Here is a 25,390-nt window from a genome sequence, read left to right as displayed (position 1 = left end):
AATTCTCTTGGATTATTAATTATCTATTTTTTATTATCTCTTTATCTGTGAGAGCGCTTGTTCACAGTGCTGGTTTTCTCCCCCCCGTTGTATAGGAATAACTCCACTTTGTCAGATAGTGCTTTAGGGCAGACTGCTTTTTTTCTCTTTTCTTTTTTTATACCATAATACTTCACTGATCTCAACATCCATAAAATGTACATTTCCATATGTAGGTCTGTAGGTCATGTGGAAAGCAGGGGTCACAGAGCATGTGCTGGGCTTATGTCTCAAGGCCAGAAGTGGGTGGGGTTGTGTATGGTGATAACAATGAGGCAGGCTGGACGGATGCTGGCTAAATGGAGGTGTTTTCTTGTTTGTTCACCTCGCCAACTGCTCATGTGATGCGCGTGGCCGTTTCTCTGCACCATATGGTCGTTTCTGCTGCACAGGCCAGTTTTTTTTTTTTTTTTTCACCCATATACCGCAACATGTATTGTATAAGCCACATTAAAGCCACACAAACATATGCACACTCATTTTCTGCAGACTATAGTGACACCATAATGATTTATTATCTCCCTGCATGATGCCATAGCTGTGCCATACGGAGATTAATGTTCCCGCATAGTCTTTAGCTGCATCAATTATAAACTGTTCAAAGTGTCTCATTTAAAAGCACAATTTTTTTCTGTTATATTTCAATTTAGATTTTATTACAGCTGCATGAGACAGATTTATGGAAACAGAGTGGGAAAAGCATGACCCACTTTAGTTTAAAAAGTAAAGAAGGCGTCTTTCTCTCTCATTCGATACCATGATGTTGTTGTTGGATGCGTCCGGCCGTGTCATTGATCAGGAGAGAAAATGGCAAATGAGGCAGCTGATCCCTTTGTATGTATGTGTCAAAATGTTCTCCGTCCTTATTTGTCTTTGCCTGTCTAAGCAGTGGTTGGACGCTGAAAGAGCATCCTTGGCTGGAATACACAGTCTACAATTACATTCAGCCCCAGGTCGCTTAATGAGCCTTAACGACGGTAAACTCAAGGAGTTCAGCCTGAAACTGTAGTTGAGGTTTTCTTGAACAAATTACTACGCTGAATCCAGGTTGGAACGGTCGGACAGAGTAAAAAGGTTTGGACAAGGTTTCTTTCGAAGTCAGAGGAGTTCCCTAGTTTCAACAGAATATATGGAGTGACTTTTTCTACTCTTTAATGGCTATTTTTCATTTATGAGGAGAAGTAAAGTGGGCCAACTTGATTCAAATGTCAAATGAAATCAAACACTTACAGACTGATATCCCTGGAGCAACCAAAGCGTGCTCCTTTGTGCACTCTTAATTTTAGAACAAGAACTTTTTGTATATATAATACTGGACTATTTAACTGCTCCCAAACAGCCCTGTAGAGATGTATATTTACATGTCAAACAAAGTGCTGGAGTCAGTGTTCTTAAGCTATGTTCATTCCTCACATATATTACATGAAAAGTAAGCATCACACATACATTCAGAATAAATAAATATGACCTTACAACTTTATAAAGGTCACTTTCCAACAGTGTAGCTCATTATACCTCACAAACTACAGATTCAGGTTGTTGAAAAAGTATTTGATACATTACTAAAAAGCCCAGTCTCTCCTTTTGCCTGAAGTTTATAGTGGAACAATAGATTGTTTACCTCCTCCACTGAACACTTTCATGTCTGTAAATCTGCAGTAGACTCGACCATTGGGGATCAGACAAGCCTTTGTCTGTCTGTCTGTCCGTTTGTCTCGTTTGTCCAGAGGTTGTTGGCTATCTCATCTTGAATCGGTTGCCCCTCAGGGTCTGTAGGCTTCCCTGCTGCTCCCAAAGCATCTCTATACTGCCGCAGGACCAATTCACCGTCTCTTGTCTATTACTTATTGCCTTCGATTTCAAAGTCCTAACTGACCTTACCTCTGCGTTTTCAAGGGGATTAGGCTGCTGCTTTTTTGTTTGTCCTTAGACGCTCTTTCCTGTTATTGGTTTTACTCATACCTCTAAGGTGCTGTCTAGCATCACGACCCCTCTTTGTTATCTTTTCTCCCATTGTTGCAAAGCTACAATATTGATTATAGCATTTATGTGAGAACCTGAATTTCAGACCTTTCATAAAAGTGTTAATCTTAATAGTCTTTTTTTATTATTAACATTTTGGCAACATCTTCTCTATTAAGCTGTCTTTGCTCTCTGCTGTGTCTCTGTTTAGCCAAGGGCACTATCAGTGCTCAAGCTTCTGTAACTGCTGAGTGCTATTTATATGAGAACAGTCAACCTTTGCTGCTCTTCTAAACACAAAGTGCATCACCTCCTGTCTGCCAGAGGATTTCTCCTGGGATCCAACCAGACATGAAGGTTCACAACAGTTAATGCCTAGAAGCAATTGTAGTTTAATCACTGTTGTGCTAATATGCAACATGGGTTTTGACAATGTCATTGTTTTCTCACTTCTGTTTCACATTAAAAAAGAGCACACAGGGCCAAACATGTATTTCTTCTTACGATGCAATTCTTCTAGAGTGAGCATCCACTGTAACTGTGGTGGATTTGAGTGGAGCTGCACTGAGTTTAAGCTCCATTTTTACAATGAAGGGACACAACCACACCCTTACAAAGGCTAAGTTTGGCTCTCATCATAAGACCAATGCGGAAATGTGTGTGTGACGAGAGTATGAGTAGTCTCTCTGTGCCTGTCTGTCTTCTCCTCTCTCCTACTGTCCTTCTCACACATGTTTGCTTAGCTTGTGGATGTTTGTGTAAAAATGTGTAGCCTATGTGGAGGCTAGGCTACACACAACAGCTGTCTGTGTGTGTGTGTGATGTGGTCTGAGTCAGCTATCAGAGGTTGTGATGTTGATGTGACTGTCAGGGAGGTTGGGGAAAGAAAAAAAAAAGCAGATGAGTAGAGTAGTGCTGATGGTTACCCAGCTGTTGCATCATCCTGGGACACCCAGTGCAGCCAGATGCTACGTGGAGAGCAGCAGCCATGTGTTGCAGCAAAGAAACATACGAGGTGATGATGATAAATGAGCCGGTGCTGTCTCTGACGCCACTTCCTGTATCATTTGAGCGTCTGGTTGTGATTGGCTGGTTCAGAGTGGAGGGAAGAGATTTGAATTGTTTAGAAAAGAAGTTGTCTCATGGGAGAACGGATTCATAGCTGGAAGAGCAATTAGTCACAGCCGATAAATCTAATCGTCCAGCGCCAGTTTGTAAGCCACCCCCCTCCCTTGCTTATTTTCAAGTTTCAAAACATCCTATTATATCATGAGAAGTAATAGCAAAGCAAAGCTGTCCCTTTGTGAGCATTAAATATGATTTCCTCCTTGATGACACGATGATTCAGTTCCTCTGAGCTATAAAAGTGCAGCCTCACTGTGGATAACACACATTGTTTTTAGGCCTTTCAGACTGTCCGGTCGACAAATCAACATAAGCACTAAAGATGAGTGTCCACCACCGCAGGAAGTGCTGCGCATGCTTCCTGTTCTTTGCCATCTTCTCCGCACAAAGAATTCACAGTCCACTTGGAATAATCCTGCCCTTTCACTGTGTGTGTGTGTGTGCATGTGTGTGTAATGTGTGTGTGGGAGATAGTATAAGTGTGGGTCTGGGAGTTGGGGAATTCCTGCCAAAATCATGAGGTCACTATTCCTCCTTATTGGCCTCAGTGAAAATGCTGCTGAATGGGGAAAGACAAGCAGGATTTAACGGTTTGTTTCTGTCAGTATTGATCTATAACATTTAAGGCAAGTATTTTATAGCTCTTCTGCTCCACATTTCAGAGGATGACTTGAAGTGTTGACTGCTTTAAGTCTTTCTTTGTGGGAAGAAGTGAAGAATGTTTGATGAATCATAGTGAGTTGGAGCAAAATGGTTGAAATGAGCCAAATAGTTCTTTATAGAAATACTTCTCTTATAATAATGATTCTTGTTACTATTTACTCTCAATTTTTATTTTTTAACAGAGCAGCAATAATTAGTTGAATATGTAAAAAGCACAGAATTAGATACTTTGCTTTATCATAAACTGTAGTAAACTGACTATTTTTGTGTTTTTTGCAGTTGATCAGATAAAACAAGCCATCTGACCTTGGTAAAGTTACAACAGGATAACAAAAAAATTTGGTAACGCTTTATTTGATGTCTATAATGCATTATAACCATAATTATAATGAGTTATAATGCAGTTATAGCACTGTATAACTACAGTCCATTTGAACTCTATTATAATACTTGACCTTATAAGCCATAATAAAATGCGTATGGTTATAATGAGTTATAGAGATAGGCGTCAAATAAAGTGTTGCCTGATATTATGTATTCCACATGATTATTTGAGAAGATAATCTGAATTGACTAGGAAAGTCATTCCTAGTTGCCACCCTAGTTTTTAATGAAACTGCAGTGAAAAATGTTGATTGGAGTTTCCTGGAGCCCAAGGTTTCATATTTCCTGGTATTTCTGAACAACTCCCCAAAATCAAAATCTATTCTTATGCTGATGAGATTTCAGCGTCTTCCAGAACTGCAAGCTCCTCAGATTTCATCCACCTCCGCTGTAACCGAGTGGAGGCAGAAATGCAAGATGGATATTATTACATCCCCAAATCTAGCTCACGGTTATTTGCATGGCTGTGCATCACTACAGCGAGGAAATAGGTTTTTGTAATTTTGGTGAACTGACCGTTTAACGTTAAGACTTTAAGGAGCACATGTAAAGCAGACAGTATTTCCTTCCCAGCTGTCTCTCCTTACTCAGACCCACCGCTGCATTCCTCCAGCTGGGCCATCTCTTTCATGTGTGATAGCGAGAAGGTTTTTTAGTGGCACCACACAGGCTGGTATGCATCATTTTCAGGCTCCTCGACCACATTCTCGTTAACCTTGCAGTCTGCAGTGAGTGTGATGCTTTGGTTACACTGGGGAGGGGCGACCACACATCATAATTATAGTGTAATGGCAGTGCTGTTGTTCTTTGTAAGCTTTCCCTGATAATGTATGCACACTGTTTTGTTCCAGCGTGGCATCCAAACAGAATATCACATCTTAAAATAATACCTGACACATAATGTGGTGATGTAGCATTCGTTTATCTTATGGTTACTGTCGTAGGTATTTTTTTTATTAATATAAATGGTTATTTTACTTTTATTTTATTGGTATTTCTAATGAGAAAACAAGTCTGGCCAAGTCTACATGCAACAGGTCTTGCCAATGACCTTTTATCAACAGATGCACATATCACTGTACCTCACAGCTGTCTAAAAGTGCCACACATCATATTAAATTGTAGCTGCAGCGTAAAGCTGATCCCTGTGACATGAGAGACAGATGTTGGTACAGTCATGTTCCCTGCAGTGTCGTGCGAGGAACCTTCAAGAGGTGTGTGGTTGATTAAAATTTCACTCTGAGGATTATTGAGTTGGTATACCAAGTACTTATGAGGTCAAGTGAGCAAGAGCTCAGCTCAATAATCTTTAATTCCTTCTCTGATGGGCTTTTCTTGGCACTTTCTACGTACGACAGAGCTCCTGTTATTTTAGCGACTCTTGAAATTGCCATGAAAAGCTTCCCTTTGAAAACCTATGTTTAAATTTGGGATAGATAATTATGAGAAGCGCTGAGCCCATCCAAACCGTGCTATGTAAACTTAAACATTAAGGTGTAACCACATTAAACAATCTCCTAAAGTGGATTGCATAACGGCACCTCCACTTCACTCTGAGAGGTTGTTGTCATCTTGTGACAGTTTGAAAAAAATTCAATTATGAAAATGTACTCGTGGCTGCTGCTGCTGCTGCTGCTGCTGCTGCTGCTGCTGCTGCTGCTGAATTTTGCATCCAGTCGCTCACGCAATTAGCATCAAGCCCAGTCGCTCAATTGAACTTCTAATGTGCTTTGTAGCCAGTCCGTTTGGGAAACAGCTGTGCAGATAACACGGCTGTCAGTTCGTCCTGTTGAATGTTGCTCTTCCAGGCCAGGGCGGTTAGAAAGTTAGAGTGGCTGGCTTTGACCTCCTTTCTCAGCTCATCCGAAGGAGGGCGAGGGGAGGGAGGGAGGGAGACAGGAGGGAACATAAATGTCCTGCTGGTGAAGCCGGCCAACATTCCTACATCACTTCCTCCTCTAACATCTGGCAATGATCAGGGCAGGCAGAGTGAGAGAAAGGATGTGTCTTACTGGCTGGCTGGGTGTTCATTTTGCAGGCGTAGACAGTGAGGCATCACATTGCAAGACCGCCCACTCGATCTCATTCCCCCTACCAGCAAAACAAAATGAGGCAAGATGGAGTGGGTTGAGTCCGCGTATCTCTACCAGTGTTTACGCTTTGTCTATGATTTGGGTTAGGGTGACTGTTGCACCATCTTTTCCTATGTTGTTTCATACTTCACTACTCATTATATCATGTTGCAAAATGATGTGTTTTCCTGCCTCTGTGAGAATAAATGGAAAAGAAAAAAACAAACTAAACCTCCCTCTTTCTTCTCTTCTCTCAGGATGGCCTAGCTGTGTTGTGTTGTCAGTGGTCTATCAGCAGTGAGCTACCTGGACCAGAGGTGTGTAATACTGGATAATTCACTCAATTAAACTCAATTCATTTTTTTCAGTATTTTAAAACAAATTGTATCGTCTTGCCACTTTTCAACAAAGATATTTCTTTCAGAATAATAAATCTTCAGATTTACAGCCAGCCCATAAGTGTCAAGTGTCAGGTTGATGTTTGCTTACTGTTTTCAAAACTTTGTCAAAATTTCAGAATTTCTTTACCATTTCAGGATTTTACCCAATGTGATTTTCAAGCTGATGCACTGAGGATAATTTAGCGTATGAGATTCAGGATTGGTTTGAAGAGTGGCTGATATTTGGATTTTCTTATCATGAGCATATCTGAATTGGGATTGCTTGTAAATAATTCATGCTGTGTAATTCATGTGTGGTTTTAAAGCTGTGAGGAGTGCTGCAGCTAAATGACAAATCTGTTCATTGAATTACAGATTGAGTTGAACATAGAGATACATTTGCTTCTTGTCCCTGCAGGTGTGTACCAGAGGCAGCAGCACGGTGCAGAGATGAGTGTGACCTCTTGGTTCTTGGTGAGCAGCGGGGGCACTCGCCACCGACTTCCCCGGGAAATGATATTTGTCGGCCGGGATGACTGCGAGCTTATGCTACAGGTGAGAACACGGCACACATCACTTTCTCCTCTGACCTCTATTAAAGCAGGTCAGTGTGTGTTTATTAGATTTTTATTTACAGTCCCATAGTATCCTGAGTCTTAGAGAGTTAAACATGCATAAGATTTAACTGACTCTCATTTGTACATCTCAGCCACGTAAATAGGCCCCTGACCTCACATTGATTGTGTGTCTGAGTCTGACTGAGGACAGTATGAATTAGCTGCAGTAACAGAGCATGTTTATGTGTGTGTGTGTTGTGTGTCTGCGTGTGCACTGAAGTGGTGTCTTTGTAGCTGTGCATACATCCAGAGACCATGCGTATGCTCATGTGTACCTCTGGTCACCGCACTATTAATAGAAAGTGGGGCAGATACCTCTTGAGTTAGATCTTATCTGGCTGAGTCGGTTGTAGTGGGCAGAGGGTGCATCCACGGCTGCTGCACCCGGGCCGCTGTTATGACATTACACACTGAGAGGAGAGAGGTTCCTACTGGTACCAGTTTGACCACCAAAAACACATTCACTTACTGATTTATATTTATCTTCTCTGTGCCTGTGGAATTCAGCTTTACTTTCTCGCAACATTTCTGATACTTTATACTCTATTTCTACTATATTATCACATTAAACTAATATTATCTCTAGGTTTCTGCTTTCTTTACAGCACATTGTAACTTTTTTATAATAAGATTATTATTGGTGAAAATTAATCATGCTCTGTGTGCCCTCTGAATACCATTTAGTCCCGCTGGTGGAATCGCTGCTTACAGTGTCAAATCGAAGAAATCTAATCCAGTAATGGGATTTACGGGTTGAAGAGGAAAGCATAAACAGTAGAATGAAAGCATATAAAATGCATTTCATTTGCGAGTGAAAAGTAGTTCATGACCGATTAAAGTTCCACTTTCAAATTCAGAGTTCACAGTATCATTACCCTATTTTCTCAAAACTTTCATTTTCACTTGAGAATTTGGCTTTATTTACTGCCCTGCTGTGGCCTTTTTAGCTCAGTACCACCATCCGGCATAATAACTCTTCGGTTGTGAGAGTGTGTCTCTGCCTAAAAGTAGTGGTATTGCCTAACTGTGTTATTTCACACACGTAATACATGACACTGGGTCTGTTTATTTGATTCGTTGATACTAAGAAGTCTGACATAGTAAAAAAAAAAGACATTTTAATTGGCAAGCTCCACTGGAAAAAAAAAACACTGACATGTGTGTTAGAGTCAACACAGGTCATTAATTTTTATTGAAAAAAATTGAGACGGAAAAAATGGGGATTACAGGGTTTGTTACTTTTAATGTGTCTAATGTTTATTAAAGATGTTGCTCAGACAGTCTAAATGGAGATACCCACAGCGTCTTTGCAGGAGTGTCACAAGGTTGTCTTCTTTTCGTACATTAGATTACACACACACATGTCTGATCTGGAGCTTTCGCTCTTGTGAGATTTCTCACATTCTCAGCCGTGTGTCTTAAGGTTGACCATGTGGCTCTTTTAGTATTGTGTCTGCTTGTTTTACTTCTAGTTTCACAGCCGGCCTCTCACACTCCTCTTCTTTAATGAGAACACTTCCACAGAGCAGTAATAAGGGTCATTCACCGAAGCATGTGGAGCTGTTAAAGATCTGTTTTACTTTTCTAACACTTTCTCCTAATGCGTCTCCGATGACCTGAGGGTCTGCTGCTCCTGCATGTGGGTTTGTGTGTTGCTCTGTGTTTGTGTCTCTATCCTTGTGATGCCTTTGGTAATGACAGGAAAAAATGAGGAGAATCTGCCAAATCAAGGACATTTTTAGCTTTGTGTGGATGTGTGTGTGTGTTTGTCTAAGACTTTGTGTAGCTGCTGCTAACAGTTGTCGTCCATGTGACTGCCCTAACAAGGCAAGACCCCATCACATGGCTAAATGTTAAGTGCTGCTCGTGTCACGGACCAAATAAAACACAAACACGCTCACTCGCCGACAGATATAAAAACTGAATGTATGACTGGGGATCATCACGCTGCCGGATGAGTGGCCTGAGGGAGGGTTTTCTAGATGTTTTGGTGTCATCTTGTGAAATTCGCCAGCGGCTTGTTTTCACCATCAATCACACACCCATATATGTGGTTCTGACAGTTGTGCCTGTTTACAAACTGTGACGGGAGTGGATTCTTACTTTATTTATTTATTTATTTATTGTAAAAGGGAAGGGGCGTAGTGAAGTCTCCATGATGTCAGACTGAATCATACGATATATTTTTCCTCTGGGTAGAAATGAACTGGATAAGAGAAGTCAGAGAGGATTTTGTATCTTTTTCTGTCTCTTAGGATTATATCCTCTATCTCACAGCTCAAGTTATCAGTGTGTGTGTTTGTGTGTGTGTGTGTCTGTGTATTTCCTCATTTGAAATCAAATTAGCCTCGTGTTTTTATCTCTTATTCTCCCCTCTCTTTTTCTTTCACTTTTCGCCTTTGTCCACAATATTCCACTGTATTAATCCTCATTTTGTGGTGCCGTATGTTTCAAACAGTTAGCTTTCACTTCAGATGTTTAGTTTTTTCCCCCCACTTGGCTGACACTCACTTTTTCTGTTACTCCACATTTGTATTCTGAGTTGCCTCTGCTTGAATTCAGTTGGTCAGCAGTATATCCGTAACACGACGCGTGTGCTCTCTCCTGTGGTGTGAGGTACAACAGGCAGCTCAGTTGCCTTCTATCCTGTTTGATCTGGCCTAATCTCACTAAGATAATCTGTTCAGCGGTTGGCTCTCTGCCGCTGCTTCCTTTGGCTTTACTTCAGCGTTATCTGAACACTCTTACTATACTTTTGCTCTCCAGATGTCTTCTTGTTTAAACAAGAGGAGTCGCTGGTGTATGGAAAGGAGTCATATGAAGACCGAGTATCTGAATCAGCACTGATTGACCCTCAGAACAATGAACTCATTCTTGCCTGGATCTCATTCCGCAAATTACTTATTTTTTTGCTCTCAGTTGTGTGAATCATGAGTCAGACAACTTGATCCAGTTGCACTTTAGCAATGTTGAAAGATTTGTTTATTGGGCCTGTATGGGTCTGTATATTCATATATTTATCAGATACTGTGTTTAATTAGTAATAGAGAAAATAAAAGTTGAAACTGAAATGCAGTAATGCAGTAAAATAACTAATTTCTTAGAAATTGTGCATTTCCTTTTATGAAATATAACATTAGGCAAGCAGCTACAAACTTAGACACAGCATATATTTAGTTCACTGAGTTAGGATTTCAATATAACCTGCTAATGCTAAACAAATTATTACAGAACAAGGTGTTACTTAGTTTTTATATTTTAATGATGTATCTGAAGGTCGTTCCAAGAGACATTTTGAGACCGCAGCAAATTTTTCAATGTCAATGCATACAGTGCTCTGTGGATATGTTCTCTGGCATTGATACATGAGAGAGATTTCCCAGATCCTAGAGCAGAAAACCACAGAGGGTCGCTGTGTTGTTGGTGTTGGAAACAATTTAGCCTCAAAACAGCTGACGGTCTCATATCTGGACGCTGTAGAAAATCAATACCTTCTCCTCCAGCCCTCCATTACTTGCACTGTTCTGCCTGTGTGTGTGTTTGCACATCTGTGTGTATGAATATGAAGGTGTGAGCATTGTCTGAGACATTGAAATACCTGCTGATGTGCTTTGATATCACACATAGTAACATTGAAACTTCTGAACAAGGTTGAATTCTTGACATACGATGCCGATTCTTACACAAAGCTTTAACATAGCACAGATTTCTCAAGCTACACACAGCCATCTAATGGTTTGTCTTAGAAACAGTGGCTTTTATGCAGTCTTTGCACTTTATCTGAAACCTTGATGCAGCATGTTTCACCAAAAGCTCTGCATAGAAATTTTAAAGTGGATTAAAACCAATATTTTCTTCTTCCTGTTAAGAAATCAGATTCAGGACAGACGACATTTGATCTTAATGAGTCAGATTTCAATAATCATGTTAAGCTTGTAACTGATACTCCTCGGCTAATAGTCTCTTGTGTTTTTGTCTGAAGTCCCGCAGTGTGGATAAGCAACATGCAGTCATCAACTATGAGGCCGGGACGGATGAACACAAGGTCAAGGACCTGGGCAGCCTGAATGGGGTGAGTACACAGACAGAAACCTGCAAAACCAGAGGGAGGTTAGGACAAAGATAAAACTAGGAAGAGGAGAAGGAGAAGGGAGACAGGATGGAAATAAACAGAGGGGAGAAGGAGGCCACATGATGGATGAGGGATGGGCCGAGATAAAAGAATGAGTTTAAACAGCTGAAAAAGGGAAAAGGGGGGGTTGGGAGGAGGGCAAGATGGATGGAGCCTGCAAAGATGGAAAGACATCAAGTCAAAGGCATTCAAGGTAAAAGTAGAAGGAGACGAGGGAGGTTGTAAAGGGTCACAGGTTAACTTATTTTTGGCAGTCAATGGGACTAAAGCCAAATCAATCTCGGTGTCAATGAAGATTTATATCAGGGTTGAGGTCAATTTGAAACCTAATTATGCTAATCACGACTTAAGGCCATAGTCTGCGATTTAAGTACAAACCAAAAGGTCACGCTGCCAGACTGAATATGAGAACACCTTTAGACCTTTTCTCACTCCAAATTGATATTAGTAGAGATATTAACATGAGGCAACTAAATCAACATTGTGTAAACGGAGCAGGACAGTAGCGAGGAAGGAAGCCATTGTACAAAAGACATGGGAACTGGTGGAGTGCAGGGTGTATCGGAGGCAGATGTATTGTCATCAGATAATTGATAACATCTGTTTATGATCATTTCATTAACGGATGGATTTCAGCTGATATTTGCAGCCAATAATATCACACTTTAACTGGGTTGTTGAAAAAAAAAAAAAACAGGGTGGCAATTGTTCTCTTTTGTAATATTTTCTTGTGTTTGGAGGAACATACTTATGGTCTGTTGAAATTGTATTTTTGGGGATTTAGGGAGTTGGTTAAGGCGCAGGAGATACACCAGAACTTAACTGTGCCACTTAACCTCGAGGAGCCAATTTAAATGTTGTATTTTATGCTATATATCCTCCATGTTTGACTTCTTGACATTGTTGGTCAGTAAAACCCAATTACAGTTGCCACATGGTGTTAGTCATGTGTAGTGATTAGCACTCACTCTCAGTCACAGTCCAGCACACTGACTGGACTCATGGAGAATGTCCTTCACATCCTCCCCAGCTCTTAAACAGGAAGTAAGAGTCAGAGTCACTTCCTGCTGTGTCATTAACCACCCAGCTTCTTTTGGTTGGATTCAGAGGAAGTTTTCTCCTGCTGACTCAGTGGATATGTAGAGATTTGCCGCAGTAGTGAGTAAAAAGCTGTGTTCAGTCAGTCCCACCATTTACTGTCTTAACTTGCTGTTTTGCTACGCTGTGGTGTTTTCAACTCACTAGAGAGGAGACAGGAATGTTTTATTACAACAGCAGTGCAAGTGTGATGGAATTTCATTTGCAGTTTAGTGAAACCTGATCTTTCTCTGAGCCGCATAGTAGAAGGAGGGGTGAGAAGGGGGGAAATGGGAGGGGGGGCAGAAAACAATTTAAGTGTCATGCGTAAGCTTTCAGTAGTGGGCGTATAGAAACACCAGGATCAGCTCACTCAACTCTTCACAGTGGCTTCATGCCTGCTAACCTCTTTGACCACATGCAAATATGATCTAACTGTCTGGCAGCAAGAATTTCTAGCAAATTTTAGTTTCCAAACTCATAAAACGGGCAGAAAATATCTGAATAACGTTTAAGTAGGAGTTTATGTTTCCCTTTTATCACTTCTCAAATAATTGATTGACTAAAAAACTTATTGTGAGACTAATACAGTAGGTAATGAATATAACTAAATAGCTGCAACATTAATATCTGCTCTCTGAAGCAGAAAAGTGTGTGACACAACTTGGACAACTTTTATCAGATAGCGCTTTGTGATGTTATCTTACGTCATACCCCCCCCCTTTTTTCTTAACTGTTCACATTTACTCATAAATAATTATTGAATTTGTGGTAATTTTGTGTTTATGTTTCTGTTTTTCTTCCCTCCACAGACATTTGTAAACGATGTTCGCATCCAGGAGCAGATGTACATCACTCTGAAGCTGGAGGACAAGCTGAGGTTTGGATATGATATCCTTTCACTTCTAACCTCTTCAACCTGGACACGTCATCATCCAAACAATGTACTAAATATTTCAGCTTGAATGTTATAATTTTAATTAATATCAAGATGGCATTTTTTTTTTTTTTTTTTTACAATATATGGAGATGGGAGGATTTAGCGTTTGCAGGGTCAGGGTTATTAGATTGTTTCACACATGTATGTAAGTGGTCTATGTCAGTATGTCTATGTTCATGAGTCATAATCGTGCCAGTATTTCCCTAACCTGCGTGTATCACATACCAACCTGTTCACGGTGGTGAGAGGAGAGCTCACTGTGCCTGAGGAGGCTCTAAAGGCAAGAACACACATACACATACACACACACACAAACACACAGCCTGACACAAACTATCAAATATCAATACTGACCACGATACACTGTTCTATTGTTCTGCACTAAACAAATATTTAAATTTTTTCTCCAGCATGAAAAGTTCACCAGCGGCCTCCAGCTTAGTAAAAAGCCATCCAATGGTGAAACCACTACCACCACAACCACAAGCAAGTCTCCTGCAAAGACCCCAACAAAAGCACTGAAGTCCCCCAGCGGTGGCACCTCCAGGTCGGGGGAGAGCAGAACAACGGACGGGGTCAAACAGCCACAAGCTAAATCAGTGGACGGTCACAAAGCAGAGGACAGAATAGGAGGTGAGAGGCAACAATGGAAATGTGATGCTGTCTCTGAAATAGTATGAGCTTATTTTAGTATTTGATGTGCACCATTAGTACCAAATATGGAACGTGAGTTAAGCAAATTTGCTGCTGTGTTGATTTGTTTGATCTTTTTATATTCTTTCCTTGAAATATAGAAATATACACGACCATAAGTCCACTCATTTCTTCTTTTACTAAGAATGTGCAGACCAAAAGTCATATTTGATAACCAAAAGATTTCATCACAGCAAATAAAGTAATTAATTATAGCCATTTTTCTCTGTATTATTTTGTTCTAAAGTCACCATTTCTATATCAGTTCACAGAATTTGAATGTATCCTGACTTTCTTCAACTGGATTCTCTGTTTTTCATTCACATATTGTAGGTGGAGTCATTTCCACATTGGCGCAACACACAAAAATGCAAGTTGTAATATTTACACTGTGGGTGTTTAGGGTGGATTTCTTCCTCTAAGAAAACACATTTTCAGACAGATTATTAAATTTGGTGGGGGTTTTATCTCGGGCCAGTAGGGGGTGGACGTGGTCACGAGGGAGAGGGCTTTAACCACCACACCAACATTTACTCTGTTATATCAAGCATGCGGTTTAGGTCTGAGGGTGTCCCTAATAACTGACTTGACTAACCATGCTGGGGTGCTAGCAGGGGTCCTGCATAATCTCCAGATGTTAGAACAAGGCCATGTGGGGCTTGGGTTATTGCACAGATTAAGCAGTAACAGGGTCAGAGTGCCTGCATAATGCAAACCCATATGCCACCACTACTTTTTAAATTCAAAAAATCACAGAAATCCACATTATTTTTGCACATTTGGCCTGACAACAAGCAAACATACGCGTGCGGTGGTGCCTGTCACCCCATCTGCTGCACACACTTTTAACGACATCCTCTCTGTGGTTGTGAGGATGTAATCCTGCAGTAATACTACTGTAATACCACACCTCACCCAGATATTATACCTCACATAGAACATATATTCAGTAGCTTTTATATAGAATACCCATACTTACTGCAAACAGTTTGGCACAAAGCATCTATAATTATCTGGATATACAGTACTGTGATTAAACTTGCAGAGCTCAAGATAAGGTGTACTTAAAGAAAAGAAAGTAACAAAGAGGAAATGGCAGAGAGAAGTTAACACAGGATGAGGCCTCCTCTGGCACAGTGGTCTAAGGGGCAACATCACTGGTTCAAATCCACTAGGAGACCTTTGTTGCATGTCGTTCCCTTCTCTCTCTTTCTCTCTCTCAGCTGTGTTTCCTGTTCCTTTTCTTTTGTGCCGTCCACTCTCTGAAAAAGAAGCTGCTACAGGATGCTTGTCCCATGTCAACTTTCAGACTAATAGGGACAGACAGGCAAACGGAAAAGTCCCTCTTTTATTTAAACCTTTCATGTCAGAAAGAGAGAGAAAAAGCGTGCATGAGAGGCTGAGTGTACACATGTCCGTGCTGGCTAAAGTTCGGAAAATAGGTCAGTGGTGCAAGACCCGGCCAGAGGGGAATTAATGTACAAACAGCAGCTGGGTTCATTTTGTGGCATCATGATACAATGATCAGTTTATGTTGACAGTACCACGGTATGTGAAGCCAGTAAAGATGGCAGCCAAAGCCAAAGTTAAAGCTGGGGTAAAACATACTTTCTGCAAAGCTTTGTTGAACTGTGTCTGTGTTTGTCTATCTGTCTTAGGGGATGTCACAGCGCTGCCTCGTGGGACCCCTCTGTATGGACAGCCGTCATGGTGGGGGGATGGGGATGCAGATGATGAGAACTCCTTCAAACAGGAAACTAAGTCATCCACCAAAAAACACGACGGCTACATTTCAGGTAGGATGAGTTTTTAACTTCGTCATCATCATCATCATCACACATGTCATCACTATAGTTCAAGTGAAGAAAACGATGCCTGGAACAATTTAAATGTGGTCATGTGTAAAGACTATATCTTCTTCCCAAAACATGCCAAATCAATGAATTTTACTGTCTTTGGCTTGAGGTTGTTTTGGCTCGGAGCGCATGTTATAAAAGTTTTTACAGGACATCAACAGTTTTCACTGCACTGCGGTTCATTTTTGTAGGGTTACATGTTGTAAAATGTATTTTTTTTTGGGACTATATGGAACAACTTGTGTGTATTTTGTCAAACATGTCTGACCACAAGGCACAGATTGCGTACCGCATTGGATGTAATAGTGAACTCGTATTTTTTTTGTTGTTGTTGCACATTTAACACACCCACTGTCTTGTCTTCTCTGTGGTTTGTGTGAAAAGCTACAAATCACAATACTGTTTTTGTCAGCCTGACTCTATGTGTGATGATGTACATGCGAGTGCACACAAAGGCTGCTGTTTTTCAGAGCCTGTATCTGTGTCTGTTTGCCTACAATATGTGTACGTAGTAGTGACCGTTGGACTGGGGGTTGGGGGGTAGGGGGGTCCCGTTAACTGGTGGTGTATAGTCAGAGTAACAGGATTAGAGGCTACACCAATAGTAAAACAGCTCAGCGAAGCAAAATCAGTCTGTGCCAGGCTGGTTTAGTGTTTAGGACCACTGTGGTCAGAAGGAGTGGGGGGAGGTTAATCAAACAGTGGAGCAGACTGAAGCGCCCTCAAATCTCTCGCCACATCTGGACGCTCACACTGGCAGCGTCTTCACCAGCCTAAAAAAACGAAGGCTTTGTGTACTTCCAACAATTACGGAGGAGACATTTCCATGCAGATTTTTCTGCAGAGTTTTGTAAAGTCTTTTTTTTTCTGTTAGCGTGAGATTAGAAAAGACTCATTTTGGAGTAAATCTGTTGCACGGTGTTTGGAATCCCTTAAAGCTCCACAAAATAAAATCAGGCGAATGGGATTGGCTACTTCAGTCATGGAAGAGGGTGAGTGGCAGCCAGGCATTTTGCCGTCTTGCAGCATTGACTTTTAGGCTGAGTGTTGGATGGATGTTGTGATGTTGGATTGGGTTGTGAAGCAGCGTGCTCCAGGGGTTGTTAAACTCTGTATTTATCTAGATTACAGAAACCTCAGCGTTAAAAGAGGTTCTTATCGCTCGCCGTGCTTTTGAAATGGTGTGAGCACACCCTCTATATCTGCTTTAATAAACTGTTAACATCAGATGAGGCAGTTGAAGGAGAAGTGAAAAAGAGAAAAAGGTCTCAGTGCAGGAAGTGATTTTATGTGAGAATGTTTTTTTGTTGTTGCATGCATATGTGTGTCAGTTAAGTTTAATGTGTGTCCTTTTCTCCTTCCCAGTGAATAGACTATGTTGTCAGAACCCCACCCCCCACCCCCCCACACTCCTTGTGTATTGTCACTCAGGCTGATTGGGTTACGCCATTGCGCCAGCTCCCCCTTTTCCTCCTCCCAACGCACACGCATGCACACACACATGCACTCATCGTTCACACAGGCCACTCTCTCACTCCACACTACAGCGATCATTAGTTAACCACTCTCTAATTCTCAGTAAGTATCGCTCTCAATTCCATATACTTTGGCTAATGGAGCTGGTGAAAGACTTTGTATTAGTCAAACGTCCACTTACCTTGGGCTTGTTTTATACCTGTGGATCTTTTAGGAACTATATGGGCCCATTAACTGTGTTTAGATCTCAGACACATTAGAATTTATAATGAGAGGTCACTACAGGTTATAAAATGATTGTTTTGAGTGTTGCCAGTGTTATTTAAAGCAGTCATACTTTGGTGATAGCAGGTGCATTTTGTAAGTGTGTTGAGTGTCATGTGTCTGCTGTCAGTTTGAATTCTGCTATATAGCAGACTCTAATATGATCCTAACTAAGAGGCCGAGGTTTCTATGTTTCTGGAGCCAACAACTGTCAGCATTAGTTTGAACTTCACATGAATGTAATTAAACTAATTCATGAAACCCGTAACTTCGCAGAAATGACTAGGTGCTTCCCAGAAAGGCATGTGACCTGCGGTGACATCAGAGGAAGCTCTGATTGAATTCACACTTATTTGCTTGAATTACATATGTGAGATACAGGAAGTTGAATCAGTTCATCAAAATTTCAAGGATGGGGCAAATACGATGAGATAAGGTGCTTGTTGTTTTTTGTGATTGTGTTTTACAGGATTGTTATTTTTAAATGTATGAAGTCTGAAGCAGAAATGTAAAGAATCTTTTATCAGTTTCGTTTGCATCTGTATTACTTTCACAGGGAAGTCATTGCCTTTTAAGCTTCACTCAACATATTTAATCCATCTCATATTTGCTCTCCTTTTAAATCCATGTTGTAAATCTTCCCAAACTTGCAGAGCAGCTTATGCTGGCAACTGCTGACCTTGTTTCAAAGATGCCAAAGAGATTTTTTTTGTTCTTCAGTTTAGTTGATGACACTGTAATCACTAATCATTTTAATTTAGAGATTCTGTTTCTGGGAAACTGAATCTTTGCTTTGTCTCATGAGTCCTCAATGGCACAGTCATTTTTTTTTTTTTATCTATGAATAAATATTATTATAACTCACACTTATGATTATATTCTGCAGAGTCAGTTTCTGTTTGTTGTTTCTTTTTGCCATTTGCCATATGTCCCTGTTTGCTCCCCAACATGAAGCAGATGGCCCTTCTAATTTCCGAAAGTATCATTTATCATATTCAGATCCCACAGAGCCTCTGTTTGTTAATGTGCACAGATGAGAAAATAAGTGCTCCATGTTGTAGGTCCACCAGACTGCAGTCCTGAGTAAGTCCATATGAGACACGGTGAAATAAGACAGACGGAGACAGAACATGTATGTGCCTTTGCGCATGTTGTTTGTCATTTATTGGGCTGCGTCCTCCCCCAGAGGGAGACAGTAATTCTGATAAATGGTGAGACACACTTGCTGAAGAACAGACCACAATTGAATTGGTCCATGTGGAGCTTTGCTTGACCTTTCACTTCCGACTTTTGATAATGAATCTTTGGATTGATTTCTCACTGTGGTCTTGAAGCTCTGGCTTATGTTATGTATTTTCCACCCTCAACATTATATAGAAGCTATGACGGACTGTAATTGAATCCATACTAGTCCTAAGTCATAGAAGATGAACTAATGAAATATTCTTATGCCTATTCAAAAGCATAGAAGACACCTGATAAATTAGTTATACGGTATATAATGTGGGTCAAGCTGACAGTTTTTTTAAAGAAGTTTTTTGTGTTTTCCAAACTTAGACAGCAAAGAGGCTCGTCGTGGGGAGAAGGCTAAAGAGGACGGCCTTCATGCGTCTTCCGCCCACGATTCCAGCTACTTTGAGATCCCCACCAAGGAGGGTCACATGGCCAATAACGGCATCCATGAGATTCCCACTAAGGACACAGAGGGCAGTTCTGCTCACGGAGCAGCAGGTGAAGTTCATATTTTGTTTATATCATGATTGTTGTGTATATTTTATTTATCTTTTAGAGTTTAAAGGTGAAACATTTTTATATTATTACACTAAGAAGTCACATTTATACATCTATTTTTAAGAGTGTCTCTCCACAACCTTGTATTTAGTGGAATTGACACTAATTGACTGAGATTGACACGGTAACAAAACTGCAATGTCTGCTCCACAGCCCAAGGTCACGCCTCCTTCACCATAGAGTTTGACAACACATCTCCAGGGAAAGTCACCATTAAAGACCATGTGTCAAAGTTCTCGTCTGACCACCACCGATCACGCTCCAAGAAGAGCGGAGGAGGAAGTGGAGGCGCAGGAGCGAGGGACTTGAGCACACTTCAAGCGGCTATGATGGCATCGGAGAGCAAGGTGGCTGATTGGCTGGCCCAGAACGACCCCACCCTGGTGCGCAGCGAGTCAACGGAGGACGATAGCAAGAGCATCAAGAGCGATGTGCCGGTCCATCTCAAAAGACTGAAAGGTGGAGTTTATTTTCATCATTTTGTCCTTTCTTTTCCTTCATTTATGGTCTGTACTAACTCTTTCTCCTGAGTTGTCGTTCAAGAGTTATCATGTGTTTTACGTTTATGTTACAAGATTTTACACTCTGTCTCAATTTCCCTCTTGGCTCTTCCTATGTGGAGACTGAGTAGATTCTTTGTTAGGAGCAGGGGTTGTTGGCAGTGGTAACCAAGCCAGGGGATTAGCAGCAAGCAGACAGAAACATTTAAACCCCTATCTACTCCCCTACTGCTCTGACAGCCAATGACAAGGCTTAGCATGAGTAGCATAGCACAGCCCCCCTCCATTGAATTCCACTTTTTCACCATTTACAGACATATTATCCAGCGAGCAGCACATACTCTGTGCATATCCTACTTCATGGCAGTTAATGCCCGACTTCAAGAGCTTCAGGTGTGGGTTTTTGTTTGATTTTTTTTCTCTTGCATTGTCAGTTTGGACATCTAAAGCTTATTACTATGTATCCTATGGGTAAGGATTGAGATTGTGTCTTTCTGTTTCTTTGTTCCCGTTACCTGCAAGCGGACAGCTACTGATTTAGCTATTGGTGCCAGGAGTTGTTGCGAGAAAGCTGCTGGCAAAGAGATGCTATGCTAAGCTTTGTGCTGCCGGTAAAGAGAGTTTTTATGTTGGATGCTAAGCTAAGCTATGGTAGACAACATGCTGGTCATGAGTTAATTAAATGGAGGCCAATTTATGATGTTGTTGACGTGTGTGTGTGTGTGTGTGGGGGGGGGACCAGGAGGCAGGAGCTGATGAAAATGGAAATCTGTGAGGTAGCAGGAAGACAGGGGAAGTCAATTCATTAGTGGGAGTTAGTACATGCATGTCAACCGGCTGACAGAACAGCTCACCTAATGGATGTTGCTTCCTGACTGACTTTGGAAATGATCGACACTGCAGTTTTTCCATCTGAAACTGTGACTCGCTGATACTTGATGAGCTTGACCCTTGGTGTTTAATTCCCAGAAGAAGAAATGGAAATCTGAAAAAGAGCAAGGAATGAGAGTGTGACTGTGACATGGGTTACAGGAAACTGAGAATAACCACAGAGGATGGAGGGAAAAGAAGGGTGGAATAAGGGAGGGAGAAGAGAGGAAGGGGAGGGAGAGGACAAAGTGGGGTGTGTAGAGGACAGGTGGACAGCTGGATGGAAAGCTGCCTAGTGTTGCCAGCTGCAGACATGTGAGGTGTGAAAAAAATTGGGCGAGGAGAGCGGGAGAGCCTCGCTGTAATGCTGAGAGCAGCATTTGCAGCAATAACAGCAAAGGTGATTGGACAAAGGGAAGGCAAGAAGAAGAGAGAGAGAGAAAGAGGGGCTTGTTGCCTGGACTGCAGTGGAAGTGGAGAGAGGGGGGGGGGGGGCGGCAAAGGAGCAGGCAGCAGTTTTCAGTCGACAGTTGTTATAGTAACCGTGATGCAAACGATGTGATGGCAGGGGAAGAGAGGACACAGACGTATATTTAGAAAGAGCAGGAATTAGCAGTGAACATCTGTTTGTCTGCGCCTGTGTGTGTTTGTGTGTTTGAGTGTGTTTGTGTGTGGTGGCTGCAGGAGCTTGTGCGAGAGCAGCGTTTTCCGTAGCGACTGATGGGTGTGTGCGAAGCATGCACCGCTCACATGTGGATCTGTGTGGCTGAAATTCACCGTGTCTGTGTTTGGAGCATGTGCGTCTTTGGAACATGCTCAGCACTGATCTGCAGAGAAGCGGTGCAGCAGCAGCGTGTGTGAGGAGGAGAAGCATGTGAGATATTGTGCTGCTTAGGGTGTGTCGTAGAGGTGCCAGGCAGAGAGAGAGGCAGAGGTTTGACTTGGAAACTGAGGAGGCGAAGTGAAGAAGCTTTTGATTTGTGAGCAGTAAGGTGAGTTCTCACTCTTTATCTTGCAATGTAGGGGACAGTTCTTGATACTGACTGTTTCTGTCTTGTGTGTGTTACTGTGACATCTAAAAATCTGTGCATTTTCCCAGTCAAAGATGAGTTTCTTTTGATACATGCTATGTTTTTGAGATTGCAAGATTATTTTCTGTGATTTTGACAAAAATAAGTACTTCTTGCATAGTTGATATTCAAAGAAGTGAAAGCTCAATAGATAAGGGTTGAAGTTAAATATTATAAATGCATATAGTTCTGTATCGTGTGCTCATAATGTTAAAGATGTTTTGGAGTTGGGCGTTTGTTTGTTTGCTTGTTTGTTTGTGTGGCTTTGTATGCATTTTATAGCAAGTGCATCCTTGTTTTGGGCAGTCAGTTTTGTGTATGTGTGTGTGTTGGTGTGTTTGTGTGTATGTGTGTGTGCAGCCAGCGGCGGAGGCAGAGGCCAGCTCCACTGTGAGTCATGATGGGGCAAGTGGGGCAGAGCACTGGACACTCACAGACACCTCTGTTCTTCTCTGGCCCTGCCAACAGCCTCTTTGTCTGGGGCACACAGCATGAAAGACCTGCCTCTCTCTGTCTGCTTATCTGCAGATCTGCTCCAGCCACTGTAACGCACTGCTGCCTTCCTTCCTCTCTCTCTTTCTCTTTCTCTCCGTCTCCTTTTCTTCTTTTTAATGAAATGTATGCTTTATTAAATTTCAAGCAGTGATAAAAGACAGGAAAGAGGGAGGAGGAGGAGGAGGAGGAGGTGGATGGTGGAATGTTTCGATTGAGCTGCGGACTGTAGAAACAGTACTCCCATGATTTAATAATGTCCTTCAGTAAAGTTGGAGGACAAAATTATTAGATATAACAATTCCCAGAATGCATATTGCTTTTCAATTGACTATTCCCGTCTTTGAAAATCCACATCCTCCATTTTTAATGTAGGTGTTTTGATGTAAATTCAAAGTTTTGAAGGCCAGACAGAGATAACCCTGTCGTGACATCACTATGACACCACATGTATTTTCTTCAGACTTGACAAAGCTCCTCTTGAGCCACAGAAAACATTGCACAACTGTTTCTAGAGGCGGAGTAGCACTAATAATGAAAGTAAATTGATCCTTGTGTAAAAATTTGCAGACAGTGGAGACAGAGAAAATAAATACATGTGTTATGTAGTAATGATGTGATGAACTAATATTTTCCATGATTATTTCCCACCTATTGTCTGATTTTACACTAAAGATCAAATTAGAAAAGACAAAAATTAAGTAACATAGGCTGTGTTAAAATCCCCTGGCAGGCAGCTACTGTATGTCCACTCCATGATGCCATGATACTACGTCCTCTTTCCTTTACTTCTAGGACTTTATTTATATCTTGTCCATTGTGGCTAACGGTGAAAATCCTTGAACCAGTAGTGATGATTTAATTTTACTACTCTAGGACTTGACTCGCACAGTTGTTGCTGTAATATTTTGGAGGAAGAATGAGATAAATGGTATTATATACTGTCTGTACTGGCGAGGCTTAGAGGCTGTGCAGTGGTTTCTGAAAGTGATGTGGAAGTGGAGGTGTCATGCAGTGTTTCATCCCCTCCTCTGACTGGCTAACTCCTGGCTCCCTAGCTGACAGGCTGATTGTGTGACGGCTGTCAACCCTACATTTCTACTACACTACGTTTCCTGCAGTTACGAACTCCCCCATTCTTCTCTTTGGCCTTTTCTCTACCCCCGCCTTTCCCTGCTCACCCTCCCCTTTTCTTTCTCCTCTCTCCTTTCACCTCCCCTCCTCCTCCTCCTCCTCCTCCTCTATCCCTGAAGCCCTTTACCCCACAACACACACTCATACTCACATCCAACCTCCTTCTCTGCCTCCCCCCTGCATGTCCTCCTCCTCCTCCTCCTCCCCTCCCCCTCATCGCTCTCTCTCTCACTGTCAGTGAAGTAGGCAGGGCCAGTAACCGTGTGGGTGGCATGTCTGGATTAGCGTGGCACACTGTCTGCCATCGCACAACATTGGGAGGACACGCTGATGCGACCCAGACTGATGAAAATGTAGAAATAGCAGTTGTGTGGTAGGTAAGCCCAGCGTTGTGAATTCAGGGTCTGTTTTGACAGTTGAATGATTAGATTCAGGAAGCTGAAGGTTTACAGATCATTTCAGCCGTAGTAGTTCTGCAAACAGTTGTTTCTTATTAGGATGTGCTCCCAGGAAGGTTTGGTTGTGTGCTCTATGACACGTCTTCTTCTTCTTTTTGGTTGCTTATTTTATGTAGGTGAACATGTGACTAGCCACCCTGATGTTTGTGCTGCAATGTGTCTTTATGCTTGCTGTTTGTCTGTTGCTATGTTACCGGTACAGTTGTTATTGTATGGATTTAAGAATGTTGGCCTGTGTAACATCAGGTTTTCACTACAGCACCAGAGTGAGAGCTATTGTTAATTGTACTGTAAAACTAACTAACCCAGGTACTGTAAATAAGCACACATGTTACTGTTGTAAATGATGAAGAGTAATATGTGGCTTTTGTTGAAAAAAAAAAAAAAAAGCACAGTAAAAACTTACCTGGCATGTATTCTTTTTGTTCGCTGATAGGCAGCAAACATGAGGATGGCACCCAGAGTGACTCTGAGAACGGATTGGGCCTGCGTTTTGCCAACCGCCGCCATGCCCTGGAGGAACGTCTAAAAGCAGCGCACAGCCACGTGGGAGTGGGAGGAGGAGCGGGAGGAGCAGGCGGTGGGAACGTCACGGTGAGCGGGAGCCGGGCGTCCGGACCGCGCACTGCTTTCATGATCGAGTTCTACGACGAGGAAAACCCTCGCAAACGCCGGTCATACTCGTTTTCCCAGACTGCACCTTTGCTGGGGGCAGGAGCTGGTGGAGAGGGGCTGTGTCCTCAGCCCCCGTCTCACCCCAAGGTGTTCAGCATTTCCACCTCTGCTACTACAGCCGCGGATTCAGGTAATAAAACTGCCTTTGACTTTAAATGCTTTGAGAATTATAGCCTCATTTATTGACAAAAGTTTCAAGTTTCAATCAAGAGATGCCGTCATTCATTCATAAAGTGTTGTTACACACAATAACAGTCATGCGGTCATGTTTCCGTATCTGTGTTTCTTCAATTGATGTATTTCTTTGTATTTGTTTCTCCTAGGTAAAGCCCCAGCTCCAATACCAGCTACGGTGACTGCAGGTGCGCCGACAGCTGCTCGCGTGCTGCTCAAACAGAGGTCAGAGGATCCGAGTATCGGTCGGAGCTCGGCGAGTACCGGGCTGGCGACAGGTAGCCCCACCAGCCCCAGCGAGGACGCCTCGGTCGTGGGCAGAGGCGCCGGGGCCGCTGGAGGAGACGTGGAGGATGAGCACAGCGATAAGGGGACGTACACCATCGAACTGGAGAACAGGAACCCGGAGGAAGAGGAGGCCAGACGCATGATAGACAAGGTTGGGATGTTCATAGATGTCGGTCACTACTTCCACCAAATACGATCATTTCTGTCTTTCCTACCTCAGCTATGATACTTGGCCTTGACAGTACTATCGTAATACCA

General features: G+C 42.1%; 1 protein-coding gene across 4 annotated transcripts in view; it reads left to right on the top strand.

The window, feature by feature from the left end:
- The window catches only part of cep170aa (centrosomal protein 170Aa), a 39,957-nt gene that overhangs the window by 3,286 nt on the left and 11,281 nt on the right, over positions 1-25,390 (top strand). For all 4 annotated transcript variants that reach the window (XM_083988379.1, XM_083988381.1, XM_083988378.1 and 1 more), the window contains exons 2-12: positions 6,503-6,562; positions 7,044-7,180; positions 11,225-11,314; positions 13,264-13,345; positions 13,616-13,671; positions 13,802-14,024; positions 15,743-15,880; positions 19,238-19,411; positions 19,625-19,930; positions 24,432-24,800; positions 24,994-25,283. In XM_083988379.1, the coding sequence (XP_083844505.1) occupies positions 7,076-7,180; positions 11,225-11,314; positions 13,264-13,345; positions 13,616-13,671; positions 13,802-14,024; positions 15,743-15,880; positions 19,238-19,411; positions 19,625-19,930; positions 24,432-24,800; positions 24,994-25,283 (1,833 nt within the window). In that variant the 5' untranslated portion in view covers positions 6,503-6,562; positions 7,044-7,075. The remainder of the gene's footprint in view (positions 1-6,502; positions 6,563-7,043; positions 7,181-11,224; positions 11,315-13,263; positions 13,346-13,615; positions 13,672-13,801; positions 14,025-15,742; positions 15,881-19,237; positions 19,412-19,624; positions 19,931-24,431; positions 24,801-24,993; positions 25,284-25,390) is intronic.

Source organism: Trachurus trachurus, assembly GCF_905171665.1.
Source record: "Trachurus trachurus genome assembly, chromosome: 15".
In the NCBI taxonomy this organism is placed as follows: domain Eukaryota; kingdom Metazoa; phylum Chordata; class Actinopteri; order Carangiformes; family Carangidae; genus Trachurus; species Trachurus trachurus.
The sequence above is the reverse complement of the archived record's forward strand: the minus strand, read 5'-3'. Positions and strand labels throughout refer to the sequence as shown.